The sequence below is a fragment of the Pleurodeles waltl genome, chromosome 12 (assembly GCF_031143425.1).
Source record: "Pleurodeles waltl isolate 20211129_DDA chromosome 12, aPleWal1.hap1.20221129, whole genome shotgun sequence".
In the NCBI taxonomy this organism is placed as follows: Eukaryota; Metazoa; Chordata; class Amphibia; order Caudata; family Salamandridae; genus Pleurodeles; species Pleurodeles waltl.
Window position 1 is genome coordinate 84,474,133 of NC_090451.1, and position 19,960 is coordinate 84,494,092.

Below are 19,960 nucleotides of genomic sequence, written 5' to 3' on the forward strand. Positions count from 1 at the left end.
GTAACCTTAAGAAGATGTGGATCTTTTCATGAGCTGCGACCTGGTGTTACTGGGATTCACAGAGCAGTGGAAGGAAGTAAAATTGTGACAGAGCCAAATTATTTCAGTTATCAGCCTCAATCAAACGTGATTGTTCTGTAATCTTGTGTGTCCCTAGTGGAGAAAGTGGTGCTGGAAAAACAGTGGCAGCAAAATATATCATGGGCTATATTTCCAAAGTCTCAGGTGGTGGTGAAAAAGTACAGGTAAGTGACTTATGCCTTTATTCTGATAAACCTATCACCAATCTGCTGCTCCTTCCGATCTCTGCCTCAAGATATTCTCCATTTTCGACGGATTTATACGAATTTCTTATTGTGATACAATTGAAATATTTGGCAATTTGATCTGAATCTCTGCAGTACTATGATGGTATAGTTCTACTCCAGCATTCCTCTCATGTGAACCAACTTTATAGTGTGAGACTACAGACCCATGCTAAAGGCGGAGTCCAGTGAATGATGTCACATTAGGTCTCAAACCCCAAGCATAATTAAACAAAATAACTTTCTGGAATGCCCATTGTCTTTGTTAGCAATGTAGGACAGGTTGAAGAGAACCATGTTTTTTCTCTACACTGGATGTCCCCTTTAAATGTAAGATTCACTCAAACTCTTAATGTTAGGCCATGTTCTTAAAATTTGTATCCATTATGTATTAAGAAACCATGTTTTCTCAACCCCCTTACACTTTGCCCTCATTAATTGTGCTTGGGACAAATTCACTAACTCGCCAATACATAGCGGAGAAACTACTTACAATAAGGGCAGGGCAGAAGAGCCTTGCCATACCCAACAGACATACTGAAACAACATTGAGATGTATGTGGATTGAGATTCAGTGTTCCCATGGTGTTCTGTCACTAAAATGCAGTGTGGTCACATTAGTACCAACATTTCTTCATCCTCTTACATCACTCAATCAACCAACACTCTTCTTCAAGCTTCCAATCCACTTTTCTGTTTTTCCTCCAAGCCATCAACTCAAGTACTATGCTTTTCCTCTCAGCTCACTCCCAAAAACGTCTCACCTACCAAAAGCCCTTTCAGCTCTCCCCCTTGGACTTACAAAGAGCAGAAGCCAAATGACATAAGGAGTAGCTATAGTTAAAAGACATTGCCAACGACGAAGAAAGGGATAATATCATGGTCTTTGTTAAAATGTAAGAAAAAAGCAAAAGGCGGTACAGAAGAAAAGGAAAAATAGGGCATGTATGATGATTTTTAACTGCCCCCTCCACCCCTAGAATAGAGTAGGGCTCACACTAATTACCAACACAAACTGTTTATCTTTCCATGTATCAGCTAGAACTTGATAATGCTGTGAGGTACTGATTGATATTTGAATATAATACGTACAAAATTACTTTAGCAGGACTTTAGCGGGATGCACTAAACACTTCGAGGGGGACTACATGTCCCAGAGTGCTCTCTGGCCCCAGGTGGTGGCCATTTTCCGCAACAGCTGCTCCCACTCATCAGACCAACAAGCGCTATATAGCACTAGGGAGACAACCGCAGCGCGGGACGCACTAAACACTTCGAGGGGGACTACGTTTCCCAGACTGTACTCTGGCCCCACAAGGCAGCCATTTTCCGCAACAGCTGCTCCCATTCATCACACCAACGAGCACTATATAGCGGTAGGATGACAACTGTAGCGCAGGACGCACTAAACACTTCAAGGGGGACTACGTGTCCCAGACTGTTTTCTGGCCCCAGGAGCGGCCATTTTCCGCAACAGCTGCTCCCACTCATCACACCAACGAGCGCTATATAGCACTAGGGAGACAACCGCAGGGTGAGATGCGCTAAACACTTCGAGGGAGACTGTGTGTCCCAGATTGATCTCTGGCCCCAGGAGGCAACCATTTTCCGCAACAGCTGCTCTTACTCATCACATCAACAAGTGCTACATAGCACTAGGGAGACAGCCGCAGCGCGGGACGTGCAGGGGCAAAGCCCGGGCCAAGGGCGGGCCCGTCCACACTCATCGGAGCCTGAAGGAGGCTGGACTGGGCCACCCCCCCAACACCTATTATCAAGTAGGCCTCGCTGGAGTTTTTCTTTTATTGTTACATTCCCGGGTGTCGGTAATTTAGCTTGGGCTCCTGTTTCTACTAAACCCAATTAGGTTGAGTAATCATTCGAGGTTCCCAGGACTGATTAAGGGCTGAGGTTATGGTGAATCGGAAGGCAAGACAGTCCCCAGGGATCAGGGAGAGCAAAAAAAGATTTTGAGACATCTAGCAGAGAACTGTACATTAGCAGAAATTTATGAACTAATCGAGTAAGTCGAAGGGTTGCTTGTATATACAGACAAACACCCAGATAAGGCAATCAAAGGGCCGGCACAGAAAAAGACAGTAAAAGAACACCGTTCCTTAAGCAATTTAACAATTAAAGTCCTCCCTCCCCTAAGGACAAATGTAGCGAAATTACTACCCAGCCCCCGGACTTAAAATAATACCTATGGAACAACCTAAAATAGCCCAAAATATTCCCATTGAGGATAAAGAAATATTAATAACTTCATCTCTACGAAGAATAGATTGTTCTAATAGATATTAGATACTGGGCACCCCGGTGATAGAACCCACTGGCTCAAGGACTCCAGGTACATCTAATGCTCCATCTACCGTAGGGAGTAACTTCATAGGCGAACAACTACATTCCTTCAAGGCTGAAATAGTAAGCCTCCAAGAGTGTATGGGGTGACTAGCAAAATACTTACACACTAAATTGGATAAACTCAATGTTACTGGCAGGGATAATAAATAATACACTAGAAGAATTACATAAAAGATCAGACCCAGGTGGGGTGCAACAGCATATCGCCCCAAGACTATCTTCCCTTGCAACTGCAAATCAACAGTACTAAGGAACCTAGTCAGATAAGAGTAGGAACGCTCCCCCTAGCTTTATGACTCACAAGGATAGTCGATATCAAGATCATTGTGCAAATCTAGTGCCGGAGCACTCTCAAATACCTTGAAAACTTATAGAGCAGGATCTCCAATCAGCCAGGATGTCACAAATGGAGGTAGAGGCCCAAACGCTACCCGTGGGAAGACACATGACATCTTTATCGTTAATGTCCCCAAACGAACAACTGATAAAAGGGAAACACAAGAAATTCTTATTAACAAACCCATACATTGGATAAGGCACACGAAAGGCTGTAGGTCAGTTATTAGAGAAGACATTGTTCTTGCCAATCACCTTAATAGTAATAACAACTGTCACACAATAAGACTGAGGTTAAGGTAAAAACATCTAGTGGAAGGCTTAATAGCCCACCAAACCCTCCCAAATAACCCTTACACTGTATGACCCAAATGAGAACGGCCCACCATCTAACGCCATAAACTGTGCGCTCACATCTTCCCACTGGATAAATCCCTCTTGGTCGAGCCAGGAAGCGGACCTGAACAAGATGAATTGACTAAAGGGAAATGAAAGGAAGATAGTGCCCCTCAACAGGAGTGTAGATGAGGAACGAGATCGCACAGAGGTGATAACCCTGATAGGATTAACTGATGCTCCAGAGAAAATCATGTGGAAACCCCAACTGTGTGGGCAGGGGGCATAACTACGGAAGAGCAAGCCACTGAGGATCTAATACAAAGACTAGAGAAAGATTTGCCATGGGGGGATCAAATAAAACTAATGTTCTGGAATATAGCGGGACTAAGAGCTAAACCCTCAGACCCAGAATGGGGATGCTTTATAGATCAGCACCACATTATACTCCTGTAGGAGACCTGGGCAACTGAACCAGTACATAGATCTGGGTTTATAACATATAGGTGGTCATTCTGACCCTGGCGGTCTTTGACCGCCAGGGCGGAGGACCGCGGGAGCACCGCCGACAGGCCGGCGGTGCTCCAATGGGGATTCCGACCGCGGCGGTAAAGCCGCGGTCGGACCGGCACCACTGGCGGGGTCCCGCCAGTGTACCGCCGCCCCATTGAATCCTCCGCGGCGGCGCAGCTTGCTGCACCGCCGCGGGGATTCCGACCCCCCCTACCGCCATCCAGATCCCGGCGGTCGGACCGCCGGGATCCGGATGGCGGTAGGGGGGGTCGCGGGGCCCCTGGGGGCCCCTGCAGTGCCCATGCCACTGGCATGGGCATTGCAGGGGCCCCCGTAAGAGGGCCCCTACATGTATTTCACTGTCTGCTGCGCAGACAGTGAAATACGCGACGGGTGCAACTGCACCCGTCGCACAGCTTCCACTCCGCCGGCTCGATTCCGAGCCGGCTTCATCGTGGAAGCCTCTTTCCCGCTGGGCTGGCTGGCGGTCTGAAGGCGACCGCCCGCCAGCCCAGCGGGAAAGTCAGAATTACCGCCGCGGTCGGTAACCTGACGGCGGGACTTTGGCGGGCGGCCTCCGCCGCCCGCCAAGGTCAGAATGAGGGCCATAGTGTAGAAGCCACTCCATCTTCTTTGGGGAGGGCTTCGGGAGGCCTATTGGCCTGACTCTGTTTGGACCTGAGAGCAGAGATTTATTAGGCCTTGAAATCAGACACTCCATCTATTGTGAAACAAAAGCTATAGCTACTGTAAATGTATCTTAAGATCTATACCGCCTACCAGATTTTCCCCCATGGTGGATCAACTTTCAAATGTATTTGATAAATTCCAGGGGAATTTGCTGGAAATAATAGCAGGGGATTGCAATACCACAATAACAAAGGAGATGGAATTGCAAAGAAGGGAGATCTATTCACCCTATGTATTGGCAAGACCTAGAACCCTTAAGGTTAAGGAGAAAAAGCCATCATACTTTGCCCTACAAATGGCTGATCTGATTTTGACTCATGGCTTGAGTATCATAAATGGCAATACCAAATCTGATTTCTCCCAACGCCCAACAATATAGATTACTTTTTCTTAGATCAGCTCCTTTGCCCTTTCCTAATAGATATGGAAATTGTGTTAAGAATGGACAGTGACCACCATGCTCTGATGAGCCTGGCCCCCTTTGAGAACCCAGATTTAAACCCAGTAACAAAAGTCAATATGCTTCAGACCTCCAATAACCTGAGGAAAATAAAATGGCCAGCGATAAGGAAATATAAAATGGCTTTAACACATATTTATAATGGTTTTGAGAATATATCAACCAAGGCAATCACTGAGGGAGCGAGGGGGGAATCTTCCCCGATCTCCATACACATCTGATGGATCAACTGAGCAGGTTCTTTGTAAAATAAGTCAAAAGAGTTGATAGCAAAGAAAAAGAACTGCCTGCCTGGTACACTAAAGAATACAGACTTTCCAAAGGCACCTTACTGAGTACTCTTAAGGAGGAAGGCCAGGAGCAAATAAGAAATGCTAGAAAGAGCTACAAAACTGTTCTGCTAAAGGCTAGAAAAGCTTGGGCAATCGAGAAGTGGGCAGAAATAGCAGATGTTCAGCACTGAGGGGATGAGAAAGCCTTTTGGAAATTTGTTTCACTGGGAACTTGCACTCTTGATAATTACATGGAATTGACTGTACCACCTGAAAAATGGGTCGCCTATTTTGAGAGTTTATACACACCTAAGGAGAAGGGATTAATGGAAACTGCTGTGACATATGGTAAAAGCTTGGCTGACAGTAGAACTGACATAGCCTTAGGTGATAGTATACTGGAAGGTATGGGAAGAGAGGTAGTGAGCTTTACTCTAGCTGAAACACATAATGCTATGAGACAGGTCAAAAGGGAAAAGGCTCCTGGGTTAGATGGTATATCAGGTTACCTTTATATCTCCCAACATGAGGTCTGTGCTCCTTTCCTTGACACATTGAGCAACGCCATATTGTAGGGGGAGAGGATTCCGCCATCTTGGCAAGGAGCAGTCATAATCCCCATATACAAAAAGGGGAATAGAGACGAACCCTCTAATTTTCAACCCATAACCCTAATAAACACAAGCCAGAAAATATTCTGTAGGCAGGTGTTGATGAGGCTCCAGTCCTGGCTTAATTATAATGCAGTTCTCGAAGACACCCAGATGGGCTTCAGGGCAGGTGTCAGTACAGTGGACCAGGTCTTCCACTTTATGAAATTATGTTAAAAAAATTAAATTGAAACAAGGTCATCTATATATATCCTTTTTAGATCTCTGAGTCGCTTTTGACTTGGTTCCAAGGGGCAAACTCTGGTAGGTCCTAGAATAATATTGGACACCCACGGACCTTGTATGGTTACTGAGAATATTACATAAGGATACTTACGCCAGGGATAGATGGAACGGGGGGGATGACCTTACGCCTAAAATCTCCATTAATAGGGGAGCTAGACAAGGATGTGTCCTTGCCCCAACCTTGTTTAATCTCTATATAAATGGAGCAGTGAAGTGGCTATCAAAATACAGGCATGATGCACCTAAACTTGCGGAAGTACCCGTCCCAGTTCTTATGTTCGCAGATGATACTCTCCTTATATCAAGAACACCAATGGGCTTCCAGCAAGAGCTGCACTCCTTTACTTATTTCTGCATAGAAAGAGGCCTAGAGCTCAATCCATCAAAGTTCATGGCTATAAACCTACACCGATCCTTTAAAGGCAATATGAAATTAGGCAAGGACAGGTTGGAACAAGTCGTAAGCTTTGACTACCTAGGAGTAAGGCTCTCTGAAAAAATGGGATGGAAGCCCCAACTGGAGAAATGTAAGACCACACTCTATTGCAGATAAATGGCCATACCTAAAATATACAAGGCATTAGATGGGGGTCCGGTATCGCCAGCATTAAACGTACACAAAGCTGCAGCTGCGACCGCCTCTATTTACGGGGCAGAAATATGGGGATATTCGAATACCAACGTACTGCAGCAAATAGAAAACAAGTTTTTAGGGCCCTCTTCAACCCCCCACAAAGTGTACCCCTTCTTCCTTTGAGGTATGAATTGGGACTCAATAGCATACAACAAATAACCTCCTTGAAACCCCTTCTATACTGGATCAGGGTTTGGTCATCAGGGGATCTTTCCCTTTATAGGTCTTCCCTTGCAGAATTAGTAGCTCTTGACCCTCAAATGCGAATGCCTTGGTTAAAACAGGTTAGAAACCTTAGTAAACTACTTGATATGGGTGAATTGTGGGAAGACCCTGGTTCAATCAGAAGTCTTAGCCAGAAATTGAAAGAAGAATACTAGCAGTACATAACTATAGGGTCCTGGAGTAATCAAAAGCAAGGGAGCACATCAGCTCTTTTCTTACTGCACAAATGCATACCACACTTTGAACCCTACCTGGACAGAATATTTCCTGCCCAGGCGAAGCAGCTCTATGTCCTATTCAGATGTGGGGTGCTGCCACTGAGATCCTATACCTTAAAGTGGGATAAGGCCAAAAGCGTGTCTGCTGAGTGCTCCTATTGTTCCTATAAAAATGAGACTGAAGCACACTTTTTCTTCTTTTGTCCACTGTATGAGCGACCCCGGAAAAAATGGATACTACCTTTATGCAGAGCTATGGGTGCAAAACATCACTGGGAGATTATGAGGGTCATGAAAACTGAAACCAGAGATGTAATTACGTTTGCGGTTTCCAGGTTCATGTATTGGGCATGGAAACTTAGATTAAAAATGGATACCTCATCCTGTTCTCTGAGGAAGCGAACCCTGTAAGGCCCAGTGGTATAGCTAGCTAGATCATTGTACACACTTTGTAACCTATTGATATGTTTTACAATATATGGACTCAAATGAACCTTATGATACTACAGCACTTTAAGATATATTAATCTTTGAGCCTAGGCATATAGAAGAGTGTGAACTTCTATACCTGCAGGGTATAGAGGGCCGTGGAATTGGAAGGTTTTATGAAAATGTTTTAAATCACAGCTATTTAGATTATTTTTAATTGTGAAACCTATTGATGAGTTTGAAAATGTAAGGGATAGTATGTACTGTATTAGACTATTGCACTTTAAGATCTATTGTCCTTTGCAAATAGAGGGCTTCGAACCGGAAGGCCTTGAAGGAATGCCCTAAAAGCATAACTATTTAAATCACTGCCAAAATTATGAAAACTATGATCATTTTTATCTGTTAAATCTATTGATGTGTTTTAAAAATGCATAGGACCAAATTAATTTTATTGTACAGCACTTTAAAGATTTTTTGTCACTCAAGCCTATGAGTACAGTGGAGAGCCTACTTAACCATAAAGAATAGAGGGCCACGGAATTAAAAGGCATTGTCAGAAAGATCTAAAAGTATAGCTATTAAGATTATTGCACACACTGCGAAAAATACTGATGTGCTTATAAAGTGTATGGATGGGATCATATGAATTTCGCTACTTCACAGTACCCTAACATTTATTGTTCCTTGTTTCTAGGAGTATAGTAGCTGTAATGTACAGAGGGCCCTGGAATTGGAAGGTCTTATGTGCTATGAGCTGTACAGATCACTGTCTTAAATTGTTCATATATTGATGTTTTATGATTTATTGCTTTTATGATCTATGGACGAAATAAAGTATTTATTGACTCGCTGACTGACTTTAGCTGCCATGAAACTATGGAAAAACATTGATTTTGAGGTACTCATACAAAAGCGTAATGGATATTATCAGGCAGAGAAATTCGACATACACTAGTCAATGTTTTGTGAGACAGGATATATAAAATCACACTAGAGCACCAACACTGGTTGTGGAGAAGGGTTGGAAGGGGTGTGACCTTGTAGTAGAGAACCGTGACATAACCATCTATCCACATTGGGTGGCAAAGTGGAAAGAATTATTCAAGTGAATCACTGCTTACGAGGCAACATCACAGGGAGCTGTTTCTTGAAGAGTATTGTTTTGAAGCCTTTTCTGAAGTAGAGAAGAGAGGGTGTTTCAGGGGATTCATTTGGTAGTGTGTCCACACCTTTGTAGCATAGCAGACCTGGAATTTAGTCTACTTCTACCTGCACTTGCTTGTCTGAAGTCTGGGACTGCAGGCTGCTGCAAGTCTTGTATAGGTGCCCAAGGGTCTGGACCTTAAAAGCCAAGCTTTTATTGTTATTGTGAACTGCTTTGTGGTGCTGCAAGCAGTATTGCTGATGATTCGGCCCACTGAGGGAGCCATTGAGGATGTTTTAATGCTGGAGTGATCCTGTCTCACTTGCTGAGGTCCGTGATGCAACACACAACCACATGAAGAAAACTCCTAAGTTGAGTGTGGTGTGCCACAGGAGTCCCAGCCAAGGTGCATTTCGTCTTCTTAAATGGCCTTTCTGTATTTTTTACAGTACAAGTAATTGCTTTATTTTACAAACCTAAGTCTGTTAGAGACAGAAGTTATTGGGTTTGTGTATGAGGTGTGTCTTCAAGATGAAGTTGGTGTTGATGTAGAGTCCAATAAAATGCGCTATCACCAACGTGTGATGCAAAGTTGACTAGTTTATTCCCAAATATTCATTCCTGAATTTTAAGTTACCTGCTTGCGATGGATGTGAGAAAGAACTTTGTATTGGTTGGGTTCAGTGTGAGGAACTCCTTTGAAATGTAATTTTGCATGGTGGTGAGGGGGTTCTTTAGATGGCCTTGTAAAGGTGATTTAACACTCTATAACTCCACATCAAAAGAATGAAATGAGTCTATGGTGCCTTTGATGGAAAGCATCTCAGTAGATCTTACTGAAGAATACAGAGTCAACTTCTGAAATAAACCTTTGTTTTGATTACAGCACGTGAAAGACATTATCCTCCAGTCTAATCCTCTTCTGGAAGCCTTTGGGAATGCAAAAACCGTGAGGAATAATAATTCAAGTCGCTTTGTAAGTGAAATTTTAAACTACATATTAAGCATATTGGCAAAATGAATAAAAACTTACAAAAACATGTAGGTGGTACAAAGTAGACCTTAGCACCATTTAAATTACTCCAGTGTAATTCAACGATTTTCAGGGATTTCGCATTCTTATGTGAAATTCTTGAAAAGACTGCATTATTCCACATCATGTAATTAATTATACACCATTTGCAGCAAACATTTACACAAGCTAGCAGGAATAATGTGAATGGCTGTGATGTGAGTGGCTCTTGCTCATGTCACTTGTTTTGTTTTACACTACTTTTTAACCACAACATGTACCCACAACATCAAAAATTGATGCAAGGTTACAGTTCACATGATTAAAATGTAACACTAAATTATATATTTGCATTTTGCGTAATTATGCATAATTTTCAGAAAATTTCATGTAATTACGCAAAAGCAAAATACACAGATTTCGCACATACCTAGTGCAAAAGTATAGTCTCTTTATAAAAATTACTGTGACATGTCTCTCTAAAGAATATTTAAACCTGATTCACAAAATATTTTTTGTGCTTCTTCTTAATGGTAGCATAGGTGTGAGTCTCTACTCAATTTCTAAGATTAAGATAGATGTATTCATGGAAAATTTGGGTTATTTAATTTAATTTAAGAATGTTCACTTTGTATAAGCACATTTCTGTTTGTGTCCAGATTGCAAACTCGCAATGCCATAAAAAAAACCAAAAGTACAAGCTAAATTTTTTATGATACAGCGTTCCCCTCTAGTAATGACTCTTACTTGTAGTCTTTATCTTTGGCTACATTAACTAAGACACTTGCACCTTCCTTCTTTCCACAGAACTACCTCCTGTGAATGCATCAAGTAAGAAATACTTGCAATATAGGCATTCACAGATCCGATCACCATTTCTGTGTATGAAGCTCAGACATTATCTACAAATTGCATATTGTGCTTTTCAGCAGTTCTCATGCCGTTTTTGTATACGTCTAATTGTACTCAAGATTTATGCAATGGTTGTTTTCCTGGCAATACTTTTTGTCTGACTGACAAATCTGTCTAATCAAATCAAAATTTAGATAGAAGATAGTAATCTGAAAATGTATTTGATATGTACATTATAGGCTGTCTCTAAAGCTTACAAATTAGCTGCACTATCTTACTATATGTTGTTTCTCTCCATAGGGAAAATACTTTGAAATACAATTCAGCCGCGGTGGAGAACCAGACGGAGGAAAAATCTCCAATTTCCTACTAGAGAAATCAAGGGTGGTGAACCAAAATGAGGGCGAAAGGAACTTCCACATATACTATCAGGTGACCATAAAATTAACACACAGAAAATGCATATATAACCTAGCAAGCTCTTTTAAGGGGGTAAGTGCAGACTGAATCTGCAGGCTTGCATTAACTGCATTCAAGAGCCTTTAATCACTTGCAACCAGCCAGATATTGTTGCTACCTAAAGCAGGGTCATATAATCTCTCCGGTTTCTACTGGAAATAGATCACATGTACTGTTTGTAGGGCAATGTGGCGCTCCAGGTCTGGGACTTCATAGGTGACTGCCTAGTGTCCCCATGTCATACACATGGGGGCTCCTTCAAGATATCCACTTGAGATATATTTACATAACGTAAATCTAAATTGAATTCATTTATAGAGTCAGTGGTTATCCTGAAAACATGGTTTTGATCAGACTTTCGTGGACCTACGTTGAACATGAATGACCTAGACCCAGGTCTGACATCATACCGAGGAGAAGATGAGATTTAAGAACACGACTTATCTGTTAATGCTGTCATGAATGCAAAAACTATACTCTTTCACCAGCTGTAATAAACAACTAAAAAAAATACAGTTACTAGTTTTAACATCTCTTTCTTGCAAAGTTCTTCCTATATTCTCTTCTTTTATCACTCCACACCTTCCCTTTTTCCTCATCTGTAATGCTGTTTCACTTGTCACACTTTGGTTCTGATTTATCATTTCCCTTTTAAACCCTCTCCTCTTTTTCTCTTCTCATTACCCTTTATCTGTATTACTGTTCCTGATCTCCTTTCCTCAGCTATTAGATGGTGCAAGTCAAGAACTACGTACGAACCTTGGTCTCATGCCTGTTGACTACTACTACTACCTGAACCAATCAGAAACATACAAGGTGGATGGCACCGATGACCAACGAGACTTCCATGAAACAATGGTAATGATCAGCAAACAGACATGAATGGTGATAATTTTATTGGCTCTCCTAAAGATTCAACACAGTCACATCGGGGCAAGAGCTGCTAACAAACAGGGTTGATCTACTTTCTACACAGAAATGCAGGAATAGATTAATATTCTAAAAGTTTCCAGCCTACCACAAAAAGGAAATGTTGGCCATTGGTTCTGCTAGGATCTCTAGGAACAGCCATGGGAACTGTGTGGTGGGTTCACTTCATCTCTCCTGAGATATCCTTTCCCCATTTTGTGGCATATTTTAACAGCATAATCTACAAGGATTACAAAGTTTCACACAAACGTCTTTCTCTCTTTCAGTGTCATGTCAAAAGACAGGATGCAACACAGAACAATAGCAAAAACATAGCAAAACTAGGTAAAGTTGTCTGAAGCAAAAATTAGGACACAATGCCTAAGGAATAAAGTGAACAGACTAATCATCAAGCATCAAATTTCAATCAGTGTATTTCTTAGCCAGGTTTATCACTTGTTTCCACTTTGCTTATTTGACCAAAACTTAGGACAATTATGCTCTATAATAATGGGAAACTTGGCATTAATGAGGTATGCCAGTTGAGCTAAACTTTGCGTTTTTCTCAGTTTTTCTTTAAGTAAATCATGACTTACAGATACAGATTTTTCGCTATTTAGGCCCGATTCATGACATATTGAAATTGTTGGCAAAAAGCCTGCTAGGCTGGGGGAAAACCTATTCTTTTATTCTTTAGGCTGAAATTCTGTGATTTTTATCCAAAATAGTGGTATTTCAGCAAATCATATATTGACAATTCCGGATAGTCCTACTGTTAGTGAAGTTAATATTGCTCTGGGTGAGTTTGTGTTGCAACATAGGTGATAATATTCGACCTTTGGCTGAATAGATATAATCTACACTAATATTCTCAGTAGCCTCTGTCCAATAGTGTTCTCACTTAAGTCTGAGAACATAAGTGCCATAAAGCTACATATTATACACTCCTGGCAAGAAAATAACCCATGATTGATTCATTAAAAATAAATATAGCCCAGTCTTAGGGCACTAAAATTGTATATAAACCAGTCTTAGAGCACTAAAAATAAATATATAACCCATAATAAATGCACTAAAGCAGGGATGCAATGACCTGGAACTGGAAGGAATATGATGCATGCCAGAGGAAAGACGTTTACTGTGATAAGCAGAGGTGGGACTCATAGGTAGTATGGTGTGAGTAGAAAGCAAACTGTGGGGAGTGGAAGGGGCAATGAGTGCATTCCAATTGAGAGGGTGACATGGGGAAGTTACAGATAAAGGAAGAAACCCTGGAATGGATACAAACAAGATGTTTTATCAAAATGTGACAGTCCCTAAAATCGCTCAAAATTAATCATTTTTTAAAAATTATGTTTTGGACTGAAGGGGGAAGCACAAAATCACTGTAAAGACCTTTCTCGGTTATATAAAGACATCAATACAAAATTCTTTAGCTAAACATTGGCAATCCCTCTAGGTAAAGTGTGAGTAATTGAGACCAGGTGGTGTACTAGAATCATCCGAAAGGCGAACATATAGAGAATCCATTGCTTTTAAATCACCATTATCTGACATAGCACGCCTGCTGCATTTAATGAATACACATAAAGACTTTTCGTCTTGAAACAAAATAGAACCCATAGATAAAGGTCAGATGGTATCAGGGGAAGTCAGACGCACCAGGACCCAAAGTGAAAAAAGCTGGGGGTCTTCTGCTTAATGCACACCCTCCTGAGAGCACGTGTGTCCAACATATGTGACAGCTAGCTAAATCCATGCCACATGTTTAGGATTACCACTATGTCAATAAAATAAGTCCCACCAGGATTACTCAACAAATGTATCTAATTTTGAACTACTGTAATTGTGCCTTGAAAATAGCCTTTTGGACCTAGATTTTACATTTGTAACTTCGAGGATTGGGTTGCATTTAGCTGATGACATTAAATCATATAACAATGTTCAGACTTCAGTCTGTATAACTATAATGATATATACAGTGAATAACACATCAACTGATTCAAATGATACATCATCTTCAAGCATGTTGATTCCATGTCAGGACCGGAGGCTCAGATTATGCTTAACTCTTCCTTTAATTTCCACTCAGCAGACTTAAGTAACAACCATTAATATTTCAAAGACTATAAATCCCATAAGTCTTTGCTGTAACCAAACCACCACAGAGATACAGTCCATAGTATTGCCACCCAGGACCGCACTTTCTCTGTCTTCACAGCTCAGCAGCCAGATAAGTGCCTTTCACATTTGGGAATATGTTACTGTGATTTATTCATTGCCATTTGTCATCTTTACTGTCACTGTGGTTTACCGCTTCACTACTTTGTGCTTCTTATCACCTTTACTGTTACTGCTGCGTACCGCTTCACTACTTTGGACTTATTGTTATTTGCCTAGTTCACGTGTCACTGGGTGCTGCGCGCTTCCCTATGCGATCGGAGGTCGTGGACTACACAGCAGCCTCGGCCCTCCATGCGGCAGCCTTTTCCCCTGCCGGCGTGCCTGGTAGTGTTTTTACTGGCACGCGTCGGCCCCGAGAGGGGCTGTGTCTCCCTACTGGGTGACCTTTAGGCCTTCGCGCGATTGCGCCAGGCTGCACCTGAGGGTGTGAGAGGCGCGCATCTCCAGGAAGCGAGGCAGGCCTCTCCTTTCACATAGCGCTGCTACCCCTAGTCCCTTGGGGTGTGTGCAATTGGCGTTTATCACAATATCATGCATGCGACATAAAAAATGCTAGGACAACATTTGTGGGTATAATATGTTGCATGTTTATTATTTACACAGGTTGGGTTAGCTTATGGGCGATCCCGGTGTCGGAAATTAGTTTCTTAAACATTGGCCGACACCCATCCTGAGAAAGCTAGAGCTGTTCCGTCTGGTGTTCTCTGCACCAACGTGCTTAGTATCTTACAGCTCGTTCCTTTATTGTGGTTTACCGCTTTATCAATTTTGTCATGCTTCTGACAAGTCAGAGCGAGACCCCGGCCAGTCTCCACAGTTGCTCAGAATTCCAACTGTCCCTTTTGGGGATTAAGGAGCGCTGTCGCGTCATCCCAGGCCCCGCCGTATAGGCTTCCAGTAGCCTGAGGAATAGCTTTTGGCTCCAGGAATCACCATCTGGAGGCCTTTTAATCAATTTTAAAGCTTTAGGATCGCCCTGTAACTCCACCAAGCCTCGGGGATGGCATCTCGCGATAACCGAAGCCCCCCCCACCTTTGCTCATCCCTTACTTGCTAATTACAGGCTGCTATCTCGAGAGCGTCTCTAATATTTTTTGTAAATATATGTGCCCGCATCAGCCCGGTGTACCCAGTCTGCTGAAAACAAATCCCTGCTGATTCGCAATAATAATGGTAGCGACCTGTTTATTCTCTGCCTGGACCTTTCAATTGTGGCCGGAGACCTGGCTCCCTGCCACACCTCCCTGGGATCGTCTCAGCCCAAGTTATTACCCAGTCTTCCATCCTGGTGACAATTCTGGCCAGACCCTGCGTCAAGGCCTGCCACAGTGGACCTCTCCCACCAGTATTTAGGTTGTTTCCGCCCAGGTGGCTTACAAGAATGTCAGGCCTAAACCCTCTCTTCCCCACCAGCTGGCCAACTCTAGCCTCCAAAATGCCCGTCTTATTCCTGGGCTTCCCATCCAGCCGCGTCTGATGTTTCTGAAACCGGGGTTCCAGCCACCCTCTCTGGCTCGGCGTTCTGCTCTGGCCAGGAAGGAGTGGCCCATCACCATACTGTTGCAGTCCCTAGATGGACGAGAAGGAAAGCATTACCACACAATTTCTTGACATCTGTTACAGCACATGTTGTGGTGCAACCATGCTACAATATATTCAACACATTTAGCACCCTAGCCATGCCGTTATCTCACATGGGATGTGTCCGCCATTTCCGCCCTTGGTACCCTGCTTTTCTACTGCCCACTTCAAGACCCTCCTATATTGGAACTGCATTAAGGCTGGCCGTCTAGGTGACGCAATAGGTATGCTAGTTGTGAGGGGGGGCATGCAATGTACCTCCTGAGTAGCTCCATCGGGCAACATTGGGGGTGGGTCTCCTATTCCTCTCAAGCGAATCCCCCTGCCTATTTCTTTCTGGTCAGCTTTTGCGCGCTGTACTTTCCGTTCCGCCATGTCCTGCCCTATCTTGAGATCACACCAGTCTTAGTGCCCTAACGGAAGTGCCGCCTCTCGTCTTTGCCATTAACTCTAAGGTGCAGCCGTTTCAAGGAAGCTTGGGAATTTGGACCGAACCACAGCTCCTCGTACTGTGTGTTACTGCTGGCAGAGAGTGCCCCCCACCAAAGCCCTGAGCATGTCCAGATCGATGGGAGCCCTTGGTCAGGTGTCTTTCCTTCCTGTCCAGCCCATCCTTTTTGTGCTGCCCTCAAAGCGAAGCCCGCCGTCGGATCTCCCTTTGCTTTTGAGGAATGGGCGATTGCCGTCAAGTGCCTAGAGAACCACCTGTGTGATTCCCATTGTCTTTCTCCCACAGCACTACCCGATGCCCCCCTCTGGCAGGTGGATGGGCATCACCAGCACCCCATGACTGTGTTACCGATGTGAACCTGTCAAACACGCCTTGTCTCTAGCTCAGGTAGCAGGGGCACTCCCAGCGCCCCTCACCTTCGCTCCACTGTACCAACGCCACCGCTCGCCCTGAACGGTCTCATCTCCGCATCCTTCCACTTTTTTTTTTTTTTTTTAGTAAACGCTCACCAGCTCCCTCAACAGCCCTACCAATACTTGGCGATTTCCTGACTGGCAATTGATGGCCTGTACTACGGCCATGTTGTCCGACCCGAATGAATTCTCTTGTTGGCTAATCGTTACAGCCACCGACGGAGCGAGAGGACAATTGGGAACATTTCCTGTAAGGTACTGATCTTTGTGGGTCCCTGCCTAAACCATGCATCGAGCCATATCACCGCACACCACTGGTGGTCAAGTATGACCCCAAGGCCCTCTCTTCCTGAGGCATTAGTGGCGAGCTGGAGCTGCTGACTGAGGCATTGGTGGCGAGCTGGAGCTGCTGACTGGTGCACCAAGGAGTGTGCCACAATAAGGTACCATTGAATTTCTCCAGAACTGACGGCTGCATGCGCAGGTCTTACCTCCGGCCCGCCTTGAGGCACACCACGTGCCGACATTTCTTTCTCTTTGCTGTTGCCCTTCCTAGCCACCTAGCAAATATTCTGCCTGCTGGAATAATCCTCGTGCAAAGTTGGGCCTGCCTAGGAAGGCTCTGAGTTGTGGCTAGCATCGCTTTATCCTTGCTCAGCACCCACAGATGTCGGCCTGCGGCGCTGTGGCCTTGTCCTCTGGCAATCAGCACCTCCCTTCCGTTGAATCACTCTCAATGCCCCGGTCCCTGAGTCCTTCCAGGGGCCAATGGCACCCCAGGGACTGACTGAGGTGTTCGAAATGCACTGAGGGTCGCCCTACAATCACTTGCCGTAACAGTCTTGACTCGCCCACTGCCTACCTAGGAGGAGAAAGCTACCTAAAAACCTTCACTGAAACCTCCGTGCAATGGCTCGCGTTCCGATGTAGTGCACTGTGCTAAGGACTTACCAGTAAATCAAGTATGCCAATCATGGATGAACCAATTACATACACATTTTGTACAGGAGCACATGCGCTGTTAGCGCTGGTTAGCAGTGGTAAAGTGCCCAGAGTAACAAACCAGTAACAACAAAGCCGCAACAACAGAGTCCACCCACATCCACAAGCTGGGGAACATGGCAAAAAGTGTTCAATCTTTAAATGCTTTGTACCTCTTTGCCGCTAATGGCTCTCCACCTAGCATGGACCCTGCCGGATGGTATGTGCAGTAGCCCTGATTTATGTCCTTCCTCAGGCTTTACAATTCTCCTCCACAGACCCTGTCTTGCTGCTATGAGAGAGTCAAGTGATACTGCAGTACCACGCACCATGTCAGATGAAATCTCTGCAAAAGCAGCGATTGCTGTTCCGTTGCAAACAAAGCTCTGGACGCTCTTGACTCTACTACCTTGCTACCGCCCGCTTGTGAAGGCCTTTCTAAAGACTGAGCTGTGTAACTTGAATTGGTTACAGCCTTAATCGGTAAATGCACTGGAGCAAAAGACCTTTCCATCGCTGAATTCGCCCTTTATCGGATGCGTCAGTGGGAGTGTAATCCTCCAAGGTTCCACCAATCAATGTTGACAATATTGCAGTCACCTCATATATGTTAAGTAGGGTAGTCCTCCCCTTCCCTACAGCCACCTTGTACAAATTCTTGGGACAGTCGCTATAACCATCTCCTCCCTATCTCTCATTATCATGTCTCTAATTCCCCCATGAATTACCATTGCCATTGAACGGTTTACGCATTATGAATAAAGAAGCATGCCCACCATTCAACTGAAGAAGAAGGGAAACCAAGATTGTTCATGTCCACCATCCAGCTGAAGAAGAAGGGAAACCAAGATTGTTTAGCACATGAGACAAAAGCTCCCCATTTGCCCAAAGAGGCCCAGCCCTGCGATGTCCCCCCTTAAAAGGACCTCCTGGCCTCACTCCTCCCTCCTCATACCTTGGGGGCCATAAAAGAGAGGTGGACCACCCTCCCTAAGTACGGAGGACCCTCCTGGCCATTTTGCCTCCCTTACAGGGGAGCGACGCTAGGGAGCTGTCCCCCCTATTGTCACCCTACACGCGACGTGGCCAACTATAATCCAGAGATTCTTGTGCTGACGCCTTGTTGCTAATCCCTTTCACTTCAGCAACGGTTGCTCATTAAATCGAATTCCCTTTCCCTTGTAGATAAGCGGTTTTCTTTCCGCCGAGCATGCTATTCCTGGCCCAGTATATTTGACGGCAGCAGATTGCTTTGTTAATAAGGCTTGTCAATCCCAAATTTACGTATATCAAGTATTGGCTGCCTTATACCTCGTGGCAGTGGCAACAAGCATTGGCTAAGATATTTTTAGTGTCTTGGTCCAAGTCCTACCAGGAAGTTTCTTTCCCCCTTTGGTGTTGTGACACATTTTAATTATGGCCAGTCATTCTAATGCAAGATAGGAGTTTTTGGAGGAGTCCCATACCCTCCTACCTACTGATGAGGAGTTGGCGAATGTAATTGATACATCCTTGGAGCGGGTGGTTGCTAAAGCATTACAACCCCTGAGTCAGCAACTTCTAGAGCTGACAGTCCGAAGTTCCTTTACACCCCCGGCTGGGGAAGCAACAAGGCCTCTGCTTCCTGGCAATGCGCAGGTCCCTCGAACACGGCTATATCGGACGCCACTGCTAAAGTGCCAACTTTCTCCGACTACACTTTCAAGCGGTTAGGTCTGGTCTTTTTGAAAAGATGCCCTGATGCCTGAGAACCGTGGGCGGTTACCCAGCCTGTGTTTATCCCCGAAGACAATTCCTGCTCCCCCCAAGGGACAGATGACACTGCTGGGGAAGACTCTGATAACTTTGATGGGGGCTCTGGAGGTGAGCCGGGCCCGAGTAGACCATGGCATCTGGAAGACGGCACCAAGAGAGCCATGCTGGATGATGATGATGATGATGATGATGATGGTGACAGCTCCACAGGGGTGCCAGGATGCTTAACCCAGAAGACATTTAGCACCATCGCTCCGCAGACTGGGTCCCCACGCAAAAGTTGGCATGTTATGTTGCCAGCCATAGATGCAAGCCATGGACAAAGACGTGTGGGGCTGCCTGAGGGCGGAATGCCCTAGACCTACTCTGGCCAATAAAGTCACCTTTACACCAGAGATTGACTCCAAGATGGCAACTTTTATTGCCAAATTCATTAAAGATCTTAAGTGATCCTGGAAGTCTTGTCAGGATAAGGCCCTGGATGTCCTGGGACCACTCACGAAGATCTTGGGCATGGCGAAGGATGCCATTGATTCTG

General features: G+C 44.3%; 1 protein-coding gene across 1 annotated transcript in view; it reads left to right on the forward strand.

Moving 5' to 3' along the window:
• Nucleotides 1-19,960, forward strand: part of MYO1F (myosin IF) — a 235,806-nt gene that overhangs the window by 112,094 nt on the left and 103,752 nt on the right. Inside the window, exons 5-8 of the mRNA XM_069217167.1 lie at nucleotides 158-245; nucleotides 9,712-9,801; nucleotides 10,990-11,121; nucleotides 11,872-12,006. Of these exons, the coding sequence (XP_069073268.1) occupies nucleotides 158-245; nucleotides 9,712-9,801; nucleotides 10,990-11,121; nucleotides 11,872-12,006 (445 nt within the window). The remainder of the gene's footprint in view (nucleotides 1-157; nucleotides 246-9,711; nucleotides 9,802-10,989; nucleotides 11,122-11,871; nucleotides 12,007-19,960) is intronic.